The 21,153-nt window shown below is 33.2% G+C and overlaps 1 protein-coding gene and 1 long non-coding RNA gene across 5 annotated transcripts in view; one reads left to right on the forward strand and one right to left on the reverse strand.

The window, feature by feature from the left end:
• Positions 1–16,897, reverse strand: part of LOC138857602 (uncharacterized) — an 18,845-nt gene extending 1,948 nt beyond the window's left edge. Inside the window, exons 1-2 of the long non-coding RNA XR_011396751.1 lie at positions 16,811–16,897; positions 63–364 (exon numbers count right to left, since the gene is read on the reverse strand). This is a non-coding gene — a long non-coding RNA (uncharacterized lncRNA). The remainder of the gene's footprint in view (positions 1–62; positions 365–16,810) is intronic.
• LOC106626925 (uncharacterized) lies at positions 291–20,979 on the forward strand. 4 transcript variants are annotated; one of them, XM_036365488.2, is made up of 6 exons: positions 298–757; positions 11,024–11,160; positions 11,967–12,734; positions 13,137–13,266; positions 14,573–14,722; positions 17,005–17,408. In XM_036365488.2, the coding sequence occupies exons 1-6, from the start codon at positions 700–702 to the stop codon at positions 17,256–17,258; spliced, it is 1,497 nt and encodes a 498-aa protein (XP_036221381.1). In that variant the 5' UTR covers positions 298–699; the 3' UTR covers positions 17,259–17,408. The 4 variants fall into 4 exon arrangements, with proteins under 4 accessions (XP_069966800.1, XP_069966801.1, XP_036221381.1 ...); XM_036365489.2 differs by lacking the exon at positions 17,005–17,408 and adding an exon at positions 17,416–20,979 and having other exon boundaries at positions 303–757; XM_070110699.1 differs by lacking the exon at positions 14,573–14,722 and having other exon boundaries at positions 291–757.
• Positions 20,980–21,153: the final 174 nt, after the last annotated feature.

Consider the following 21,153-nt stretch of genomic DNA (forward strand, 5'->3'; position numbering starts at 1 on the left):
GGAATATGACGTGTTCTGTGCTGTGAATGTCAGAATCAACAAAATATCTAAAATGTACTCACAAGCTATAGAAACAAAAGAGAGTCACCATCCAAATTCACCACTAACATGCGCCGACCCAACCTGAGCCACCCCACATGGTACACTCGCACGTTCGTGTGCGGGTGAAGCCAAAGGTTAGCGCAATAAGTGTCGACGTCAAAGGAAACCGTTGACCAAAACGAAGAGGAGCGGTTGAATGTCACTCATGTTTACGATGCTGAGAGACTCCCGTTTCAGTCGAGTGCAAATTGTCAAATGCTACGGATAGAATTTACTCGGCAAAAGCAACGAATCGAAAACGAAACGCCTCGATGGGGTTGTGCTAATAAATAACAACAATATTAATATTAAAATAAATAACTCGAGCTAAACAAAGAAACAAAAACAAATACAGTGATAAAATAACGATTAAATACTAGTAGTAACAACGCCTAAAAATATACAAAAAATTATTTGTGTACTCTTAAAATCGTGAAATGTAACATGACACGCGATATTGTAAACAACATTAGTATAAACAATACCAAATAACGTAGTTTTATCGCAAATTTAGAAAGAATGTGTCCGGACCAAAGCCTTGATTTCAAGGAGAATTGAACGGCTTCGATAAAACGACGTTAAGCGCATATCTCGAATGTGAAAAAATAATGTGGAAGCATGTCTTCCCACTCCGTTGTATCACTCTCATCTTTTAATATATTATTTTTTACACAGGGTATGTTTACACTGACTCATGCATTTTATATAACTCCCGCACAGGCTGATTTGTGCTTTGTGCGTACGCCTTAACCATGGCTAATAAGTATTGGTGCAGATGTGTGACGTTTTGCAAAAAATATACATACATTTGCGTGAAATGCCTATGGCACTGCCTACTCCAATGGTCCGCTGGTATCGCTTATGCAAGTTACTAGTACGCGACAACTAATACAAGAAAGCAGTTTTTGCAAGGAGTCTCATTGATTTTTGTACCAATAATAATATAACTTTATTTAATATTCTAAAGATGTACACATTATGACAGTATTCGTTCGAGTAGTGTGCTAGTGGTGCTACGTTGCGTATACGTAACAAATTTATTGTAACTTTAAATGTACGCATACTACTTCACCACTTGTTAAGATTTAGGAAAAAACCCCTTGCCCATTTGCTCATAGTTTCTATTAATGCTTTTCTTATTCTCTCCGATCACTCTAGCGAATCGTTGTGAACTTATAACTTCTTCAACAACAATCAATCTACATAAATGTTTAAAAATATGTTGTACGTCCGTAAAATGTACAATAACTTGTTAAAATTTAAATTACTCCCTGCGTAATTGCTAAAAATTGAAATCAGCGGTTTTTGCGATAACCTAAGTTGTCATGAACCCCCTTGTATATGTTAAATAATAATATATTATAGTTTTTCAGTATTTTGTCAATTTGCATGTTAAATTACGTTTCTAATGCAATCAATGTTATTTACATGCATATACAAGTATACATATCATATACACACTTAAGAAAGTAATGCTATGTTTTTAATATTTACTTACACTTACGTACATATGCACTTCGATTTATGCTTATGGTATGCTAATTGACATACATAAATATATACATACTTGTACGTTCATCTACAATTGCATTCTGTCTGAAGCTTATTTAAGATGTTCTTAGCTTATAAGTAACTAATTCATACTTGGATAGCAACGAATAAAGTTGATGTCCTTAATATCAAACATCAACAAAACACATAGTGAGAGCGATAAATTGAAAAAAAAACTTTTTGTTCAGGTTTAAACTTTTGGGAATCCTGTATATTCAAAGTCATTCAATCTTGAGGTGATCGTTTCATCGAACTGTATCTTTTTACACCATTGTACTGAATGTGCACCTACCCAAAAAGTTTAGCTGCCCGCAGTCCTGTCCAAGTCCTGATATCAATTCCCTTACTTTTTTTTTAAATCTTTCCGATTTCTGAAGTACTAGTACACACAAGCATTATTTTTAAATATTACGTTAAAAGTTCTATGAAAATAAGTGCAGAAGGATTGTGTTCAAGAGGAAAAGAACATTAAACAGTATTGATTGTGAAATATGTTGGGAGGTTTGCCAAACGTTTTATAGAATAAATCGTTACCTTAATATATGTATATCCCCACATATTTTATATCTCAGACGCTCTTTATTATAAAGTATTTTCAATTTTATTGAACACCGAAATATATTCACTAGTTTCAGAGATAATAATATCCGCACTTAAGGGGTTACATGAGTTTCACGACTTCAAAAAAAAATATATATATCATTGTCTTATTTAATTCTTTAACATCTCTAGAATATTGTTCTAAACTCTCAAGTTAATACCAGTAATTGTTTTGGCGATACAGCTTTGAATAGTTGCGTGTTCGAGGTCAGCTATATACAGTGAAACCTTGATATAACGAACCTCGATATATAACGAATTTTTCAAAATCCCCTAGCACTGCCCATAAGAGCTTATGTAAAATATACCTTTGTATAACGAATATTTTTTTTTTCAACCTCACTATAACGAATTTTTAGACTCAGCAAAATATAGATCGAAACTATTTTGGACCTTCACTTAACGAATTTTTTGATCCACAACCTTCATATAACGAATAACTGCTTTTCTCGGCAGCTGTTTGACTGTAGTCAAAAACATCCCCCCCTTAGTTAATTGCTTTTTGATTGGCTCGCAGCTACTTGCGACTTTTTCAAGAAGCTGAGGATGCAAAGCTCAAATTTTCAATTCCTCTTTCGCTGCAACTACGATCACTACCTACAATCTTCCGTAAAACAGTTTTTTTAAAAACTAATTGTAAACTTCGTCCTTTGATCCAGTAAATTCAGTTGCAATGGCTGAAAAACGTAAAAGGTGTTCTTTAAGTGTTGCAGAGAAACGAAAAATAATCAAGTTTGCAGACGAAAATCCTTTAGTAAGCCTAAACTACCTTGTTATAACGAATCAAGTTCAATTTAACCTCAATATAACAAACCTCACTGTAACGAATAACTCGATATAACGAATATTTTCTAGTTCCTTTCAAATTCGCTATATCAAGGTTACACTGTAGTCACTTAAGACTTTAAGCGCGTTTTCCTCTAAACTGTGTTTCGTTCAATTACAACTACCTAAAAAACAAAAAACATCGAGAAATTTTTACCAAAATTTGCATTTTTTGTAAAAACGTCTGCCAAAAATAAAATTTTCACTTTATTTGTTTTTTCTCCGTCCCAAAACCTAGTTTATTTTTTTAATTTTACTTTGGATGATACTGTCAGCAATTCTGCTGTCAACACGAAAGCACCCTTTTTCCGAGTGAAAAATCACTTTTTGTTTTATTTCTATTTCACGTAATCACAGTTAGTTATTCGTTGTCGTATAATGTATAAGGCTGAGCATAAGAGTAAATGCTACGTAAATATGTCTTCAAGTGCTAGTCCAAGGTGATACCCTTTTGGCAATTCAGTTGTCGCAATTGTTCACATTTTTTGTTTGCTGTGTTTTAAAGTTTTCTTATACATTTATTTATTTTTTGCTGAGCGGCAGACACTTAAGCGTGAAGAATACTTTGCATGTACATATGTGTATGTTAGTACGAGGGTAGGTCGGAAATTAGTGTCAAAACAATTTATTTTAATAAAAACAAGAAACAACGTTAACTTTAACTTCACCAAAGCTATAATACCCTTCAGACGTGTATTTCTTATAGCATACAAAGGTATAAAAAGATCTTTATCTTGATATTGTTCGGTCAGTTAGTATGTCAGCTATATTAATACGATCCGAACAATTTGTTCGGAGATTATACCGTTGTTTTGGATATTAACGCATGCCAAATTTCGTGAAGATATCCCGTCAATTAAAAGGTTTAAGTTTTCCATACAAGAACTTGATTTTTTGGTCAGTTTGTTCCGGAAAATAAGAAAGTGCTTATTGGGGTAGAAAGAACGTATGCAAAATTTCATATAGATATCTCAATATCTGAGGGATTAGTTCGCTGATATACAAAAAGACATGGCCAAATTGACTCATCTCGTCAAGCTGATAATATATACATAAGTATATACACTTTATTGACTCTCCAACATTTCTTTCTAGATATCACAAACTTCGTGGCAGTATATAATGTTAATATATAGTTTAATAAAAAATAAAGTAAGTTTGGAGACCTTCAGGAGTACCCTTTTACATTGTTCACATAAGGATATACGACCTTGGTTGTTTCATATAAGTATTATTTTGTTTTCATATTATTGCTCAAATATCCTGTTAGTTTGAGGCTGTGCAAACATACAACAAACGCTGACAGAGGTGCTGACCAAAAAATCAAGTTCTTGTATGGAAAACTTGGAAGTGCGGTATTTTTTCCTAAAATAGTATAACATACATATGGTACATAACATATACATATAAACACTTTTTCAACAATTGCAGCACTTGCACTCCTGCTCATACATAGATCCTTTTTAATTTGTCATAAGAAACATTTTTTAGAATTCGCTTAATTTTTACCACCTCTTTAATAGCCTACGAATATGAGGGATGCATGAGATTAGCTTAACTGTCCTGTTGGAGGAAGTGTGTCATTAATTTCCTATATTTAACTTCTGACCTTTCCCGCTACAACGTTCAGATGTATGCTTCTTAAAGTTTCTTCTTTGCACAACTTCTGTAGAAGCACTACTACTACTCTACTTTTTACTCTTTTTACATATGGACTCATGCACCACGCACAATAGTCAAAGAGCTACTCTTTTTTATACATATGGACGTACCTATATACGAGTGTATTCGCTCCTACTTGGCCGCTGCTCGAAATGTTCATTTTGCTAAAGTGTGCAAGAATTTAACGCTTTATGTACGTATATGTGTACAAATGCTAATCTAACTAAGAAAAATAAATCCACGCAAATTGGCATTCACACATGTATGTGCTCTTCTCGTATCTACCATAAGTAGCTGCATGCAAATACTTGTAGAAATAAGTCCGCATGTGCAACATGTTTCTATGGTAGCATGTAAAGTTGTAATGTCAAGGACATATACACACATGTATGTATGAATGTATGTATATGAAGCTATTTGCTAGTTACTGCTGCTGACTTACCACCCTTGGACACTTAAGGGATAAGTAAACGAAAGGCTTGGAATTATATCCTGCAAAAAAATTCCGAGTGTTTTTTGTGTAAACACTAAGCGATTACTTTGGACAATATACAAAGTTTTATATGGAGCGTTTCGAAATCTCTACAAATAAAATTGTTCACAACAGCCATATTTATTTATATAATAATATATTGTAGTATGTCAAACTCTGTACGAGCTGTGCTGAGAAAATAACGTAGCTTCTGAAATTCCGTCTTGAACAAATGTCGGCTTGCATAACGTTCCAATTATTGTTAAGATTTTAAAGATTTTTTTTCCACTCCTTGTTAGTTTAAAAGAAGCGTTAGAAATTGCCACCGCGAAGCCCAGTAGTCATTAAGGGAGCAAGCCAAGTGTACTCAATCGAACTCATATCCCATTCGATTTTAATTTAAGCACTAAGCTTTAGAGAGCTTAGAATTCCATCCGATTTCATTAAAACCGTGTATATTTATTACTTTATTATCACAATGAGCGCTATTTAGTGAACGGCTCGAGAGCTCTATAGAAGATAAGTATACCAATTTACGAGTAAGAATGTAAACAAAAGCTCGTATGTACAAAGCTACTTAAGTATAGCGCTGCAACAATCTCAACGACAGTGAGAGCAATTAAAAAGAACATAATGAGCAAAAAGCGACAAGAGCAAAGCAAAACGTTCACCCAATCAAGACACACACAGTGTCAGGCACATACGGTCCGCCGCAGAAGGAAAGAGGATACTGCCACAATTAAAATATTTATGTTATTCATGACTGTAATATTATAATATTCATCATAGACAGTATAATAGTTTATACATATGTACATAAATACCGCTTGTGTACCTATACGCAGAGGTGGTGTATATTGTTGTTTAAATACGGTGAGAGTTTATTCGCCTAAACAACAGGTAGTATTCAGGCAGACGTACATGACCTTTATTTCGAAGGAAATTAGATGGAATTTTAAATACGCTCAAATATTGCAAACATGCCCTTTAGGCCACCGCATCTTCCGCATAGGAATACTACACGATGTCGGCTGATGTGGTGGCAATATGGATGATAATGTTGTGGGTGAAATTATTATGATAGTAATTTACATAAGAAGATTGAATGAAACTCAGTGTGAACATCATGATGAATTTAATGCATTTATATTTTCATATAAATTACACATGTTTACAAATAGCAGATCCTCCAATAATAATGCTTGCTCTGGATCTTTTTTAACAAGAATTTTATATACAAATTCAACTGAAAGGAAAGATAGTGCCAATAATCTATATTTTCACATACAACTTTTTCGAAAACATCTGATCGTTTTTGCTCGCACACTCAGGAATCTAAGAACTTTTCATCTAAGTTATTCGAATATTAGTGGTGTTATTTAGCCCATGTTTATATGAATATAAGTATGCAAAAATTAATTTTAACTCCTTTTTAACGTTAGAATAAGACCTCTACGAAAGGCTCTCCAAGTATGAGCTCTTAATTGTAACTGGAAGATTCGTCGCCTAACGGTTTTCTATTTTTTTCTTATTATCAAATAGAAAAATTCATATCTCCCTTCCAACTATTTGACCTACACTAATGTAGATGGTGGCAAAATCATCCATTCACTCGTTTATATACCTGCACGCAAGTGAGCACATCCAGCACGATTGTAAAGAATCTCCGCTTTTGCAAATTGTGGTGTTACCTTCTGTTGCAGTTGTAATTAGTTCATTCAAGTTCATGTCTCACATCCCAAAGCAGTTACGAGTACCCTGCGCTCACTGCTCTTTTTCCGGTCTTTTAAATATCATAAAACCGCTTGTTACCATTGTTTAACGCTAGTGTTTCTGCGGCGCCTTTATGGCGGAAGTGGCAACACGCATTTATTACGTATGTCACTGTCATCGTGCACATACGTGTATATGCATGTATTTACACGAGAAAATGCACAAGTATATAGTACTCGGGTGAATGCCTTTTACTCGGAGGGACGTGATTTCAAAGCCTAGCTGGGACAAAATAATTACTTGGGGCCACAGCGATGAATGAAGTATATTTCTGACCTGAAATTGTTACTTATGAGGCTTGCTACCAAAAAAATGTTTAGGCGTATTTTTGAAACTAGTTGGTAGTTGACTTGTATTGTATATACCATATTTGACATACTTTCCTACCCAGAAATTTTGACATTTTTTAAGGGCTTTGTAATTCATATGAAATTGAGCGTTAAGCGTAAGGTTGGCGTTAGCGGGATTATTTCCCTATTTGGCTAATAAACCTAGTCGCATATTGGTATAATATTCTAGCTGTTTATGTGTAATAGTGGCGGAGCTGCACTATTTTGGGCTTTTAACCAATTTCGAAATTGCAAAATACTATATTCTGTGCATTACTCCACCAGTCTATGAAGATAACGTTTTAATTGCGAATACACTGCTTATTAGTTTTAATATTTAAGTTTCCGTTGCAAATAAATTGTATTCACCAATCGAGATGTCATGTCGCTAATTCATATATACCTGTACATAATTGCCTTTGAAACATTTACATCGTAATTCAAATCTCCTGTTTAAAAGTCTTGATTATAATGCATTTGAACCTTTTGCAGTCTCCATTTAGCCCCTTCCGGTGCACACATCCACCTACATATATATTCACTTGTAGCGGTTTTTAGCTCGAAATTGTCACGTTGTCAAACAAACAATAAATAATTACAGCTATAACTAAATCCCAGTTTGCATCTGTGTATGCCTGCATAATGGAAGGTTATAATGGTATATCTACATTTTGTTCGTAAAATTGGTATGTTGTTGAATAGAATACAGAATACAATACCGTCACACCTGGTTGAATTCATGACAATCGTGTCGCTTGGTGTCAACAGTGTAGCTTTGGGATTTACCTCTTCTTTTTGTTTATTAAAATGAACATATTTGTTGAGTAAAATGGCAATGAGTCTTGCCGTCATAGCTAAGTAAATTGCTACACAGCAATTGCCGGCCCAAGTCCAGCTCTATTTTTATAATCACAGAACAAGCAGCTGCAATCAACATTTCTGTAACTAGATTTGTTAACAATATTACGCAGAGCAAATTATCGAACAATTGATAATCATACACTCAATATAACAGTTTTCATATTTTTATAGTTTTTAATGGCATACGTGTATACTTCGATAAAAAGGGGGTGGTGTAATATTTTGATTTTTCTATTTAAAATTTTATTAGTGCATTCTTTTCACACTTATTATCTTTATTCTGTGGGCTATATCTTAAATATGTTGTAGAGGACTAGCTCACCGAGCTTTTTTAATTTCCAGCGCGAGATTTGTTATAACGTTAGTTTTGGAACATTACTGATATATGTTACCTATATATGAGTTATAAAGGTTCGATTCTGTTAAGTAATATTAAACCTTTTCGAGCTAATTTCGGATTTCGAATCCGTAATCCATCGAGTACCACTTAATGCCGCAAACAGGACTTTCTAAACAAATACCTAAATATGTGGGTCCAATAATATCCTCACTCCATTTGTGATAGTATTTTCCAAAAAAGTTGACATTTAAACCATATAAAATCATAATTATAATTAAATAATATGTGGCGCAAAGCCTTTTTTCTGGTAAAAGTTAATATCAGCGAAGATATTGGGCACTCCATTGTTTGGTGTTTAAATATAGTCGCTAGTTTTTCAAGTTTAAATGTAATATATTATATATTGTAGGTATTTAATATGTACACATTACAAATACACATATGTATGTATGTATGTACTTGTATATTTTTCAAGTACTCTTCGTCGTGTGGGTCTGTCCTGTTGTTGTTTTTACTTTAAGGTACAATTAGTTTCTGATTGTGTTCAGCCGGCAAATCCATGGCCGTAAATATTGCGAATTTCCACCTTTCAATGCCATTTATTTATGAATATTATTAAACAACAACAAAAAGTAGGGAAAATCAATTGATCAATTTACGTAATTCAAAGTCAGTTGTCGTGTGGATTTCGCTTTTGTTTTGCTTCAGTTTTTTTCAACTGCACACATTGCAACATTTTATTGCTTGTAGGCATGAATGCTCCTATTGAATGGTCGCTAACGATGGCTGAGGCGCTGTGCTGGTGATCGTTGGCCCCATGGCTAGCCGATGGAAGGAAATGACGATGGTCGGCATTGTGTCCACCGTTGCTACAAAAATACGCGCCAGTTAAAAGAACGTAAAAAAATAGAAGCAACGGCTCAAGGAGCAACAAAATAGCGACCGACTCGCTTTAGTGTAGCGAAAATTTACAGTATAAATAAAAGCTTCAGGAAAAGCAATGCTACAAGCATACTAACAGGGCTACGTATTACTGGTGGTTATACTACATTTCAATGTTTGTTGTGGGCAAACATAGGCGGTGGCATTGGCGGAAAGATTCATACTTAAATAATGAGAAAATAAGTTGTATTCCTTAGTCACTGTGCTATGGTAAATAATAGATTTATAGTTAAATGGCACATGGTATATTTACCCACACATATACTTACGTCACGTAAAACTGCATAGTTCCCCAATATATAAGAATATTAACAATATAAACGATGCAATCATCGAAATTGCTCTACATACACATACGATCGTGTTATGAGAACGTAAGAATCTAATGTTTGAAAATTTCTTAATGTCCATAATAAAGATTTCTCTGCAAAAAAAAAAATGTTCGTCTTGCTGTAATTTATCAGTCGATTTCATAATTAAGTTTTATAATGTTCGAGTTCACAAATCTTATTTTTTATAATGTGCGGACAGCTGAGCTCAAAGCTCAAACTTTTTTACTTTTAAAGTCTAAATTTATCTAATAAAGTCGGTTTGTATTTACAATACAACAATAGTAATATAAAATTGAAAACAAAAACTTGCCGGTGGGTAGTATGGCCTCTAGCGCTATTTGTATGATAAAAGGGGTACAAGAAGTGGAAATACATACACATTTTATCAACTTTTCTGCTTTCACCTCTGACATTTCGATTGCGTGCAAAATAAGCATTCGTAAATACTAAGAGTAAATATTTTTTACATAAACGATTCTGAATCTGTACGTCATAGACGTATTGATTAAATTTTAGACAAAGATTTTTATAGAATGAATCTGACCGTCGTAAAAGAAAAAAACAAAAAAGCACTTGGAAAATAACTATTTTTAAACAAAATCGAACATTACATAGTATCTGCATATTACGAAGTTATGGTTCAAAAAATAATTCGAAGATTTTATCCAATTTAATTTCTTGGCTTAATATACCTATAATGCTGGATATTATTCTGAAATATTTTGGATTAGAAACTATTAATGATATAGATCTATAATAGACTTCCTTGACACGCTTTAAAGAAGAAGCTTTATGGTCACTGCATAAGATAGTCACAATATGTTTTATGCTCCGTGTGTTCGCCTAACCGTTGCTTGTGAATATGTATGAGAAGATGATTGATTGATGAGTTTGAAAAGTGGACTTCGGCCCTTGCCTTAATAGTTGAATGTACATAATTTATAAACTATTAAATATTTAGTTCATAAGCGCCGACCGTGCTCTTTCCATGAGATCAAGAAGGCGATTGAGCAACTTTATATCCACATACATATTTAGAAGCTTTTAAAGTGTTCTGAGCACAATAGTTGTAAGGTATGAGATTTTTCTCAGCACTGTGCTTTAACCCCGGTTGTTTATTTATACATTTGCTGTCCTATAAACTTTAAACGTTCTCCTTTTTGAATATTTGGGTACTTATACAATTAAGCAAGTAATAATAAATGTAACCACATAATATATATATATGTATATATTTTGTATTTGTTCAATGCAGTTCTAACGGTTTTAACATCGTCAATAAAATACCACGAATACGTGACCGATAAAGGCAAAAATATTTCCATACCCTGCACAGCGGAGGGCAACGTTATGTGGGTTAAGGAAAGCGGCAACAATAGCACCATAATACAGGTGAGAAAATGGTCATTTATTTTCATATTACATTACATAAGTCTATTGGCATAATAATATTTAAATACATGCAACGCGTGGCTTCTAATATAAGTACAATCTGATAACAAATATCTGTGCGTTCGTGGCACTCCGAACTAAAGCATATTCTATTATACACAAACATACCTACATTTGAAGCGGATTCAAACATTCGAATTTGAGCAGCCGTAAAGACTTGCGGCTGAAAATATTGTAAATTTACGTATTATGCAAGGCAACAACAAGTGGTCAGGCATTGAAATTATTTCCACTTGAGAAGACACAAAATTCCAAGTCAGAGGCGCAGTACAATTGCAATCGGAAGTGTATCAAATTACTAATTGTTGTTGTTTGGATAGTGGCAACTGAAACCATTGCCCCTCTCCCCTCCCAATATTTATGAGGAGAACTGTCAAGTTGACCGTTCTTGGATGGATATAAATCCGAGTCCGTTCCGATTAGCGGAACTATGCAAAGTAATAGCATTTATTAGTGGCTTCTTTGCCCACTAGAACGCTGAAATATATGTTGCGAAACAGCTGTTAAGGTCTATTGCCCCAATAAGTCAGTTTAACCTGGCCCCTCGTGCCCTAAGAAGAGATTACTGATACGCCGTGTATCATTGTTCATTGAAGTCCGGTAATCACTGTCAATTGCGCTAATAATAATTCAAATTTAAATTTTTTAATTTTTTCCATATATTTGAATACGTATACATACTTGTATACAAGTATATAATACAAGGGTATAATTTAATAGATTAAAAATCATATTCTCCATTGCAGACAGGAAAGTTTTTGGTGTTGACCAATGTATCGACCGACGAACGTGGTCTGTACGTGTGCTTTGCTGCGGTTCCGCCTCGTCAAGCTTCCGCCCCCAATACCGGCTCCAATGCACAAGCAACAAATGAACAGAGAAAATCAATAACAGCATCATTGCCTACATCTGCCTCGCCAACGACGGCGTCATCATTGATATTGACATCAACGTCATCATCGTCAACCTCATCATCGTCAGAAGATATAAATGTATCAACAATGGTGCACATGAGTGCAGCAAATGCTTCAACTACCTCATCGCTTCCAATGCCAGTGCCCACAATAGCCGTAGCCACAGCCACAAACGCAAACACAAATGCAAACACAGTGAACATATCGACAGCGCAGCAAGTTTCAAAAGCTGACAAAGCCACCACCTTAAACAATAGTGGCCAAACAATGAAAGCGCCTACACCGGACACAGCACGGAAGACAGAAGCAAATAATGGTAATAAGAGCGAAGAAGAAACCGAGGCGGAGGAGTACCAAGCTGTCGAAAAGGTCAACTTGACCGTGCGCACACCGCCAGGGCCTGTTACACAACTTTACTTCAAAGCATCCACTATTCTGGGCTTTCTTATCTGGCGTTTTAACAAAACCAATTCCGGTGGTTACCCGGTGCGCAGCTTTACTGCCGAATTTCGCAATGTTTCGTACAATGAGACACCCTACAACCAATCGTTCGAACACGAATGGAGTCGCATGGACCCAATTAATATTGCACCGAATGTTGTAAGTTACAAAATGCACCTACACGAATATATGTAGACCAACGATTTAGTCCATGTTTATTGTCTCTCTAAACATTCTCGTTGGAATTGATCAATCGTTACAATGCCAGTACCAGTGCACTGTATATACAAGTAGTATATAGTAGGTAATGCAAATATTTCGATGGCAAGTGGCCATTACGTCCACATGACATGAGCTAAATATTTCCGTTATTTCATTTGCATGCAATGGAAAACAACCCTGGTACTTAGCACTTGCGTGTTATAATTTTTATTTGCATTCATTTCATATCTTTGCCGCCACCGACTCGATAAGAGTCGCACTAACTTATTTATCTTAAAAATAATATATTCATATGATTTTTGCATTAACGTTTTACCGAATATCAACGGACGGTATCAGCGGCAAATGGAGGTATATCGCCTAGAGCCCAACACTACCTACGAATTTCGGATATGGGCCAACAACCAGTTAGGCAGCGGCGAGGTTGTTACCACCAATGTAACAACGCTTCCCGAAACCAAAGAGGAGGGTGAGTGTGGTTGCAATTTAATACAGAAGACACTTAATAATACTTCTATAGGTAGTTTTTAACTAAGCCAAATTGCATATACGTACACACATAATTGTGTTCAACTGCTACAAATTGTGTGCGTGGTCAATATTATGTACTCATAAAATAGTTGTTTGTAATATTTGGACACCTTAGGGTGGAATATGCAAATTTTTTTAAAAAGCGATCTTCGGCTAGAACAATGGCAATGAATGTATAAATATGTGTTTCATTGAAGTGAATAAGAGATAGGAAGGACATGGCAAACTTATTATGTGTAAGTCAGTTTCAGTAATAAATCATAATTGTGTTCGATTGCAAAATTACAAATCTCTAGGTGTAATTTATATCCTAAAGAAAACAATATATAAAATGGTTTGGAACGAAAATTATTTAATTACTTGCGAAATCGAAAAAAGAAGAAAATGTCTAATGTCTTATTGTTTACAAAATTTTATTTTGCTGGTTCAAGAACATGCATGGAGTATAAGAAACTTCAAATTGCGATTTTTAATAAAGCTAGCTTCATAAAAAATTGATTCTCTCCAACAGAAAATTTGGGACTCAAACTGTCACTTGTGTCTCTCAATTCGTGAAAGATGGATAAATTTTTGGCATTAACAAACCAAAATTTGCGAAATTTTCTTATAACTATTCACAATTTTCCCGTTAAGGCCTCATCTTCGAAGTACTGACAGCTTACTTGAAAAGCTTGCCGAATCGATCTAACTAAGTTAAAAACCAAAAATAATATTTAAAATTTAAATTACGTTAGAAAATTTGCCGTACATTTAAGATATTTGATTAAGTTAATGAATAATGATTTCCACTGAATTCGATGATGGAATTCGGCTAAACATCACTAAATATTTTCGGAACTCTTTACGAATACTCTGCCATATTACTCAAGAAATAACTTCTTATGTTCATTAAACATAAAACCCCTACAATATTCGTCCAGCCCCAAAGTTGTCATTTCTACACTCTTATGTAATTCATAAACAAAATGTAATTTCCAGATTTCACTAAATGTATGTAGATTTTAAAGATGTATCTGTAAATGTGTCTATCATTCAACATATATACATGCATATACACAAACATACACATAGCCATACAACCATAGATATCTACATACATTACCAACATATGCGTATGGAAACTAACATGAATATGACTTTTTGCTATTATTTCCTGTAACTTTTACTATTTTGTTGTGTGTTATTGTTCGTAACTCGCCTTTCCACGTATCTTTCTTTTTTATATCTTTTTCTTTCTTATATAGATTTAATACGCCTTATACAACCCGACTTAGATAATTTCGATCCGCGCATTTGGATAATCGCCGTCAGTGTTGTACTTGGAACTCTTGTGATATTAGCAATTGGACTATGTATAGTTTTATCGAAAGAATGTTATCAATCATCGCAAGCGGGTACTAACCATAATACAGATACTACAAACACTATCACTACTAACACTAACTACACCACCACCAGTGCTATAGCTACTCGTAATATACCGAATGCAGATGCTGAACGCAATTTGAATGTTGTTGTCATGGCTTAATTTCAATTAGAACGCGTCTTTGTTGTTCGCCCTTTATTATTTCATTATTATTTCCTATTTTGCTTTATGTACAATTTTAAATATATGAGTACTTTTGCTTTGATACATGTATGTTTCTATAATCATAGTACGTTGCAATGATTGAAATGTGTAAATATTGTTTATTGTTTGCATATCGGGTGTTTCAGATCGCTTGCGACAAGTTCAACCAAATCAACATTCGAAAATTACGTATACCACCAGTAGTACACATCTTGAAAAAAAAAGTATTTTTGTAGATAAAATGGACCGCTATACTTACACATGTGTACTTGTGCTGATAATGAGATAACATATGAATGTATATTATACATTCCCATAACACATTTAATTGAAATTTTGCGTAAAAGAAGCGAGTCTGAAGTCCTTAGTTTGCTTAAAAGTGGTAATGTCCAAAGTCCAATTTTTATAAACCTAATATCAAGCTGACCACATAATTTTGCATTGCTGGCTTAATTGCTAAGAGAGTTATTGCACTTTTAATAGAATAAAAGAATCATAAAGCCAATTTTGTGACATATTATGTCCAACATGAAAAAAAAAATTGGAAAATTAAGCAGAAAAAAGTTTAAACTTCAAGAAAAAAGCAAATAAATTATAATTTATTATTGTAATGTTCATAAATCCGAATCTTTCCGAAGCTTTCAATATTGAAATATTATTTCAAGTTTTGAGAATCATACCAACTTTTGATCTTTCAAAATAGTGTATAAAGTCCTAAAGCCCGTTTATTCGATTTGGTACACTTGCTCTAGGTTCGTGTCTATACCTGTCAGCTTGTTGTTGTAATAAGTCAAAGGTTGATAAAAGACACATACAATAATAACAACAGCAACAGATTTAAAACTTACATTCCATTTGTAGCGAGTGCAATCTGAACACCCCTTTAGCATTTTGCACATTTAATTGCTCGAAATTCGGGTTTAACAAATATAAAAATATACATGTAATAAAATTTGCTTTAATTTTTAATCTAGAAATGTCCTGCACACTTATTTATTTGTACTTGTACCATCTTCATTCCTATATTTTTAGGTATATTATGAAGTACAGTAAGTTCCAGCACATATATAAGAAAATTTTAAAACCATTTTGTTGAGGAAAGATATATAGTATATATAAAGAGGCAATATAGAGCTCTTGATATATTCGAAAAAGGGGTCATCCTAGTTTTTGATAGTACCTAGAATTCTTACCCCAAGAGTAGCTGAATATATTTTGGCTCATCTACATATCTTTCTAATAAACAAGTACAAATATGTATTCATGTATACATCTTGTACATGTATGAATTGCCGAGGGGCAATTTGATTTTTTTCGTGGTGATGGTTAGTTGAAAAGAGAGGCGCAGGAGCTCCTGTGACCACTATACACGACGTCCGTATTTTATAATTGGAAAAAGTTCGATTATTTTCAAATTTTCATAATTAGTTTACCAGTTTTTGATTTGAAACATAGACGTAATCATATCCTTAGGGTTTTTACTTTATCTTGATGTTTGAGGTAAAGTGGGTACTATCCACTTTATGGGATGAACCTCACTTCAAATTCATAAATCAAAACTGAAAATTTAATTCTGTATAAAACTATTTGCAATATTGTTGTTTTCGTTTGAAACGTGGATGTATGTATATAAACTTAGCTTATGATTTTAAGCAATTGCTAAAAACACTTAATTTAAACAAATCTTACATTTAAATGGACAATCAATGAACTAAAAAAGAAAATTTTTTAGGCAAAAGCTTTGTATTTATACAATAAATATAAGTACGTGTACTAAAAATACGGTAGTTTATGCGATTTACACTTTTCCACTTTTCACTCAGTTAGTATTAAGCTTTGTTGTTGTTTTAGAGCAAAGAGTTAAAGGAATATACAAAAATTAAATATCTATGTATTATTGTAAAATAATTACCTTATCTGTAAATATGTTGAAATGAATTGTATAATGTGTGTTGTTGTCATTGTTAATATATTGCTGTTGTCGTTGCTGTTGTTGATGTTGTTGATAGAATTGAAATATAATATATAATAAAAATACATTATTGCATTCGTTGATGAAACTGCTTCTGTATATACATTTATTTACTTTTTTATTTTTAATTTTAGTCATTTGCTACCCAAAAGAGAAATTTATAATGTCATCATTGGCAACCATTGTCCCGTCACTCTGCCCTATGCGCACACCACCATCATCAACATCAAAACCAACAGAAATGACATTTAAATTTTACAGTTATAAAATGGGATTAACGGCATTTTCAAAACACAATTTTTCTTTATTCTTCTCTTTTTCATTCCACAATGCGTCTCTCTCTTTCTCTCTCTCTTTTTCACTAAAAATCTCACTCAAATCTAATTAATTATTATTTACGCAATATGAAAATAAAAATAATCGCAACAAATAACATTAATGCAACTCATATATGTATATGTACACTCTCAATTTCTCTATGCACTACTATATATATATCGCCGACTTATTCAAAAACGTATCGCGAATTCCTGTTGAACATATAGATTTCGAAAATGGTTGGGAAGGCATAGAGCTTATACCGAATATAATACTAAATCCGGGTTTCTGTGAGTCGGATGGCTCTGAGCCAGTGCAGCCGTACACACGAACTATCATTTTTGGTGAAGACGACGAGAGTGATGGCTACGAGAGTGAATCAGATCACGAGCCACCCATGGAGAAATTCAAGCGGAAAGTGTCGGTTTTCTTCACAGGCCCTACAATAAGACGGATTTGAGTTAAATCGGATAACGCGTCTCACGGATGCGAAAAAGGAAATAGTATTTGTACAGTTATTATGGTTTACCAAAATTTAATTTGCTCACATATTGGGACTTTTGTGATTTATACTAAGAGCTTTCCCCTTTGTACAGGTTATTTTATTTATAGATTTTAAATTATTTAAAATACATATTTTCCAATATAGAAAATCATAATTCTTTACAGCAGTGTTGACATAAAATTATTAATTAGGAGCCGATATTAGTACCGCTGCTTTGATGCTTACTTAAAATTGTAAAAAAATATTATTTAATAAGAAAAAAATAATTATAATTATAATACTTGTAATAATAGTAACAATGACAAATTGTCGCATAGGAAAGAATGTAGGTACTTATATTTAAGAAAATATAAGCGAGCTTTTGTTACGAATCAAATTTTATAAATTAACGCCTAAGCAAATTGTTATTGAATATACACACATATGTATTATACATATGTACATATAAGCAAACACAAAGCTAAATTAAACTTGAAAACCTAAAATACTTAAAAAATTATTAGTACGCATATTGAGAAAACCCAGTTCTTGAAACATGACTCCCTTATAAAATTTATTATCCAGCCATTTCGGTTCTAATTCCCAACCGAGTGAATTTCAGCAAATAATACATAAACATATGTACGAGTATGTGCTCGTATAATAGTACATTTACTATTTGTAGGGCACGAGCGAGACAATATTTTGTTGTGCTTTTTATAGAGAAAAGCGCAGTTTAACCTGCAGATGTATTCCCGTATCCCGTATCCTTCTTAATGAGCCACTTGCCTTCTGCTTTGATTATTTCGTTTTATTTTACTATAACTTTCATCTGATATACTGTGTACATATGCTTCGCGTACAATCTATTGAATCTCTACGCGGAATTACTGAGTTTGTGCTCCAAATTAAACCCGTCTTAAGTTACACACACATACCCATGCCTATGCAGATACGACTGGAAAAGGAGGAAGCTTAGGTCTTAGGAAATTACTACCAAATAATGGATTAAATGATATGCATAAATAATTGTTGCTGTGATAAATATTCAATTGGAAAAAGCTATGCATTATAAATTTAATATATTATAAAGTTAATAACTGCAGCAAGCGCTCACATTTGAATGAAGATTGAATAAATTTAAAATTTTTGTAGAGGCAAACATGTGGTTATAGATACATAAACTCAAATTTGCCTAAATATAGTTGTATTATTTGCTTTCATTTTTTTTGCAAAGTTGCGTGGTGCTTCGATTTTGTTGATGTTATCCAGAATTCTTCTATCTTTGCCGTAGGGGTCATTTCGCTTATACGTATAGGTTTAATGTGACAGTGGTGATAAATTACGATGCGAATCTCATGAAATGAGAGAAGTATTAGCTAGTTCTAGGGCAATTGGTTGTTGGTTTCAGTCACATGAATGCAATATAACCTTATATTAGACGCACTTGAGCTCCAAATGACGGAATTGTTTGTTCTTTCCTTTATGGTCCATTCCGTTTCTTTGGCCCCTATTACGGGTTTCCACCCAACTGCATTTTGGTTGAAGTTTTGAAATGCCGGTTGTGAAACTTCAGCTTTTCTCGGTATTACGGTTTTCAACTCTGTGTCAGTGGGGTTGACTAGAGTATCAAAAAATATCAACAGCTACCAAGCAGTTGTAGTTAGACTTAAATAAATTAATTTAGGAGATATATATTTATAGAAAATTGAAAATGGGTAAAAAGAACTATTTTTTTTATAATTTTAAATTATTTTAATCAGTTATTATGTACAAATACATAGAAAGGTGGATAATTTGTTGATCAAATAGTTGTAGTAATTAGAAACAATTGCCAAATTGTCTCTACGTATTTGCCAATTGTCTGATGTAATGGACTGTCTGAAAGTTTTATATATAGGCGGTAAATACATTTAGTAAGTTCTGGTCGTCAATCACCAGCTCACCCCACTCATTCTTATTCGTATATCCATAGCCAAAGAAACACATGTTGATTTAGTAAGAATTATACAATAAGACTTTGTATTTCAGTTAATTTCAAATTGCATGATAGTTTGGTTGATCCTAGAAGAGTAGTGTGATAAGTGTTCCAGACAATATCTTAATTGAGTCAATAAATTATTTGTCTACTTAATTACTAATTGCCTAAATCAAATGTCTGAAAATCTATTAAAACTATCTCACCATTCCACATCAAAATTAGATAAAAGGAGCAAAGGTGGAAGGCAGAATAGTTGATTTCTTTATATATCGTTATTCCCGTTCTTAGTTATTCTTAGTATCTTTCTACTATACATAATTTTTGATACTTGGCGCTTAACTGCTCAACCATGCTCTATTTCATATCTGTTACTTACAACACAAACGCAATTATTCCTTTGTTCACTAAGTTGTTCCACTTGTCAATTAGTTGCTTCTCCTCCCATCCGTGGTTCGTGCCTTGATGTCATCCAACAAATAGAGATCAGTCCTGAAATATTTAGCCCTTAATATTATTAAAGACTGTAAGAAGGCAATTATATGTTATTTTAAGTAACTATAACCAAAAGAAATTGATTTGACTCGAGTTGAAGAAACATCCCCTTTTTAAGAGTGCATATACAATTGTACATTTGTACACACATGCATACAGTCATATGTAAACGTAGTTATACGGTTATATGAAAAGCAAGGAGCACAACAACCACAACGTGTGAAAACTAAAAGCATTCAAATAAGAGCCGCATTAAAATTAGTGATCAAAACGCCTTCAAAATGCAATTATACAAAAAAATAAATGCAATTATACAAAAAAAAATGTAAAAAGTTATTAAATAATATTAATAATAAACAACCGAGTATTAAATGCAAACAGTTATGCTTTTGTGTAAATATTAATTTTTAGAAATAAAGCAGCGAACTTTTATTGCGACATACCCATACACACATAGGTGTTTAGCAAATGCAAAGACGCTTGATTCATTCACACCAGTGTGTGCTTAGAGATTGTAATGAAATCTTAAATAACTGCTTTCTTAATTTAAAAGCAATCATTGAGACTAATGTATCATTTATGATTTATGGTTTACCTTAATAGAAAATACATTCATACATATGTATGAATATATACATATACTTGTATGATGGAAAAACGCCATGTTAGTATGTGAGTTGATAAAAGCCCCCAAAGTATACCGAAACACCGCTGAATATGCTTCGAATATTAAAAGGTACTTCTATATGTAAATGTCGCAAATTAACTGTAATTAAATAAATTTATACAAATAAAAATAAAGTGAAGATTCAAAGTATTTTTATAATTTATCAACCAGCATTTCAATAGAAAATAATACTAAAGTGAAGGGTAAGTTAATCAGTATTTCAGTATCATATATTACATTTTCATTAGTAAGTTGAGTTGCCAACTAAACACCAAAAAAAGCTATTGATTTAGTGATCATTAACATTTAAAATTTTCGTTAATTGCTTATTTTACTGTTTG

This window comes from Bactrocera oleae, chromosome 5, assembly GCF_042242935.1.
Source record: "Bactrocera oleae isolate idBacOlea1 chromosome 5, idBacOlea1, whole genome shotgun sequence".
Classification (NCBI taxonomy): Eukaryota; Metazoa; Arthropoda; class Insecta; order Diptera; family Tephritidae; genus Bactrocera; species Bactrocera oleae.

Bases quoted from the DNA above. Each gene is read 5' to 3' on its own strand.
- LOC106626925 (XM_036365488.2), top strand. From the start codon at position 700: ATGTCTTCCCACTCCGTTGTATCACTCTCATCTTTTAATATATTATTT. The intron at 11,161-11,966 runs GTGAGAAAATGG...TCTCCATTGCAG, and splicing joins ACAATAGCACCATAATACAG to ACAGGAAAGTTTTTGGTGTT. The intron at 14,723-17,004 runs GTACTAACCATA...TTTTAATTTTAG, and splicing joins TTATCAATCATCGCAAGCGG to TCATTTGCTACCCAAAAGAG.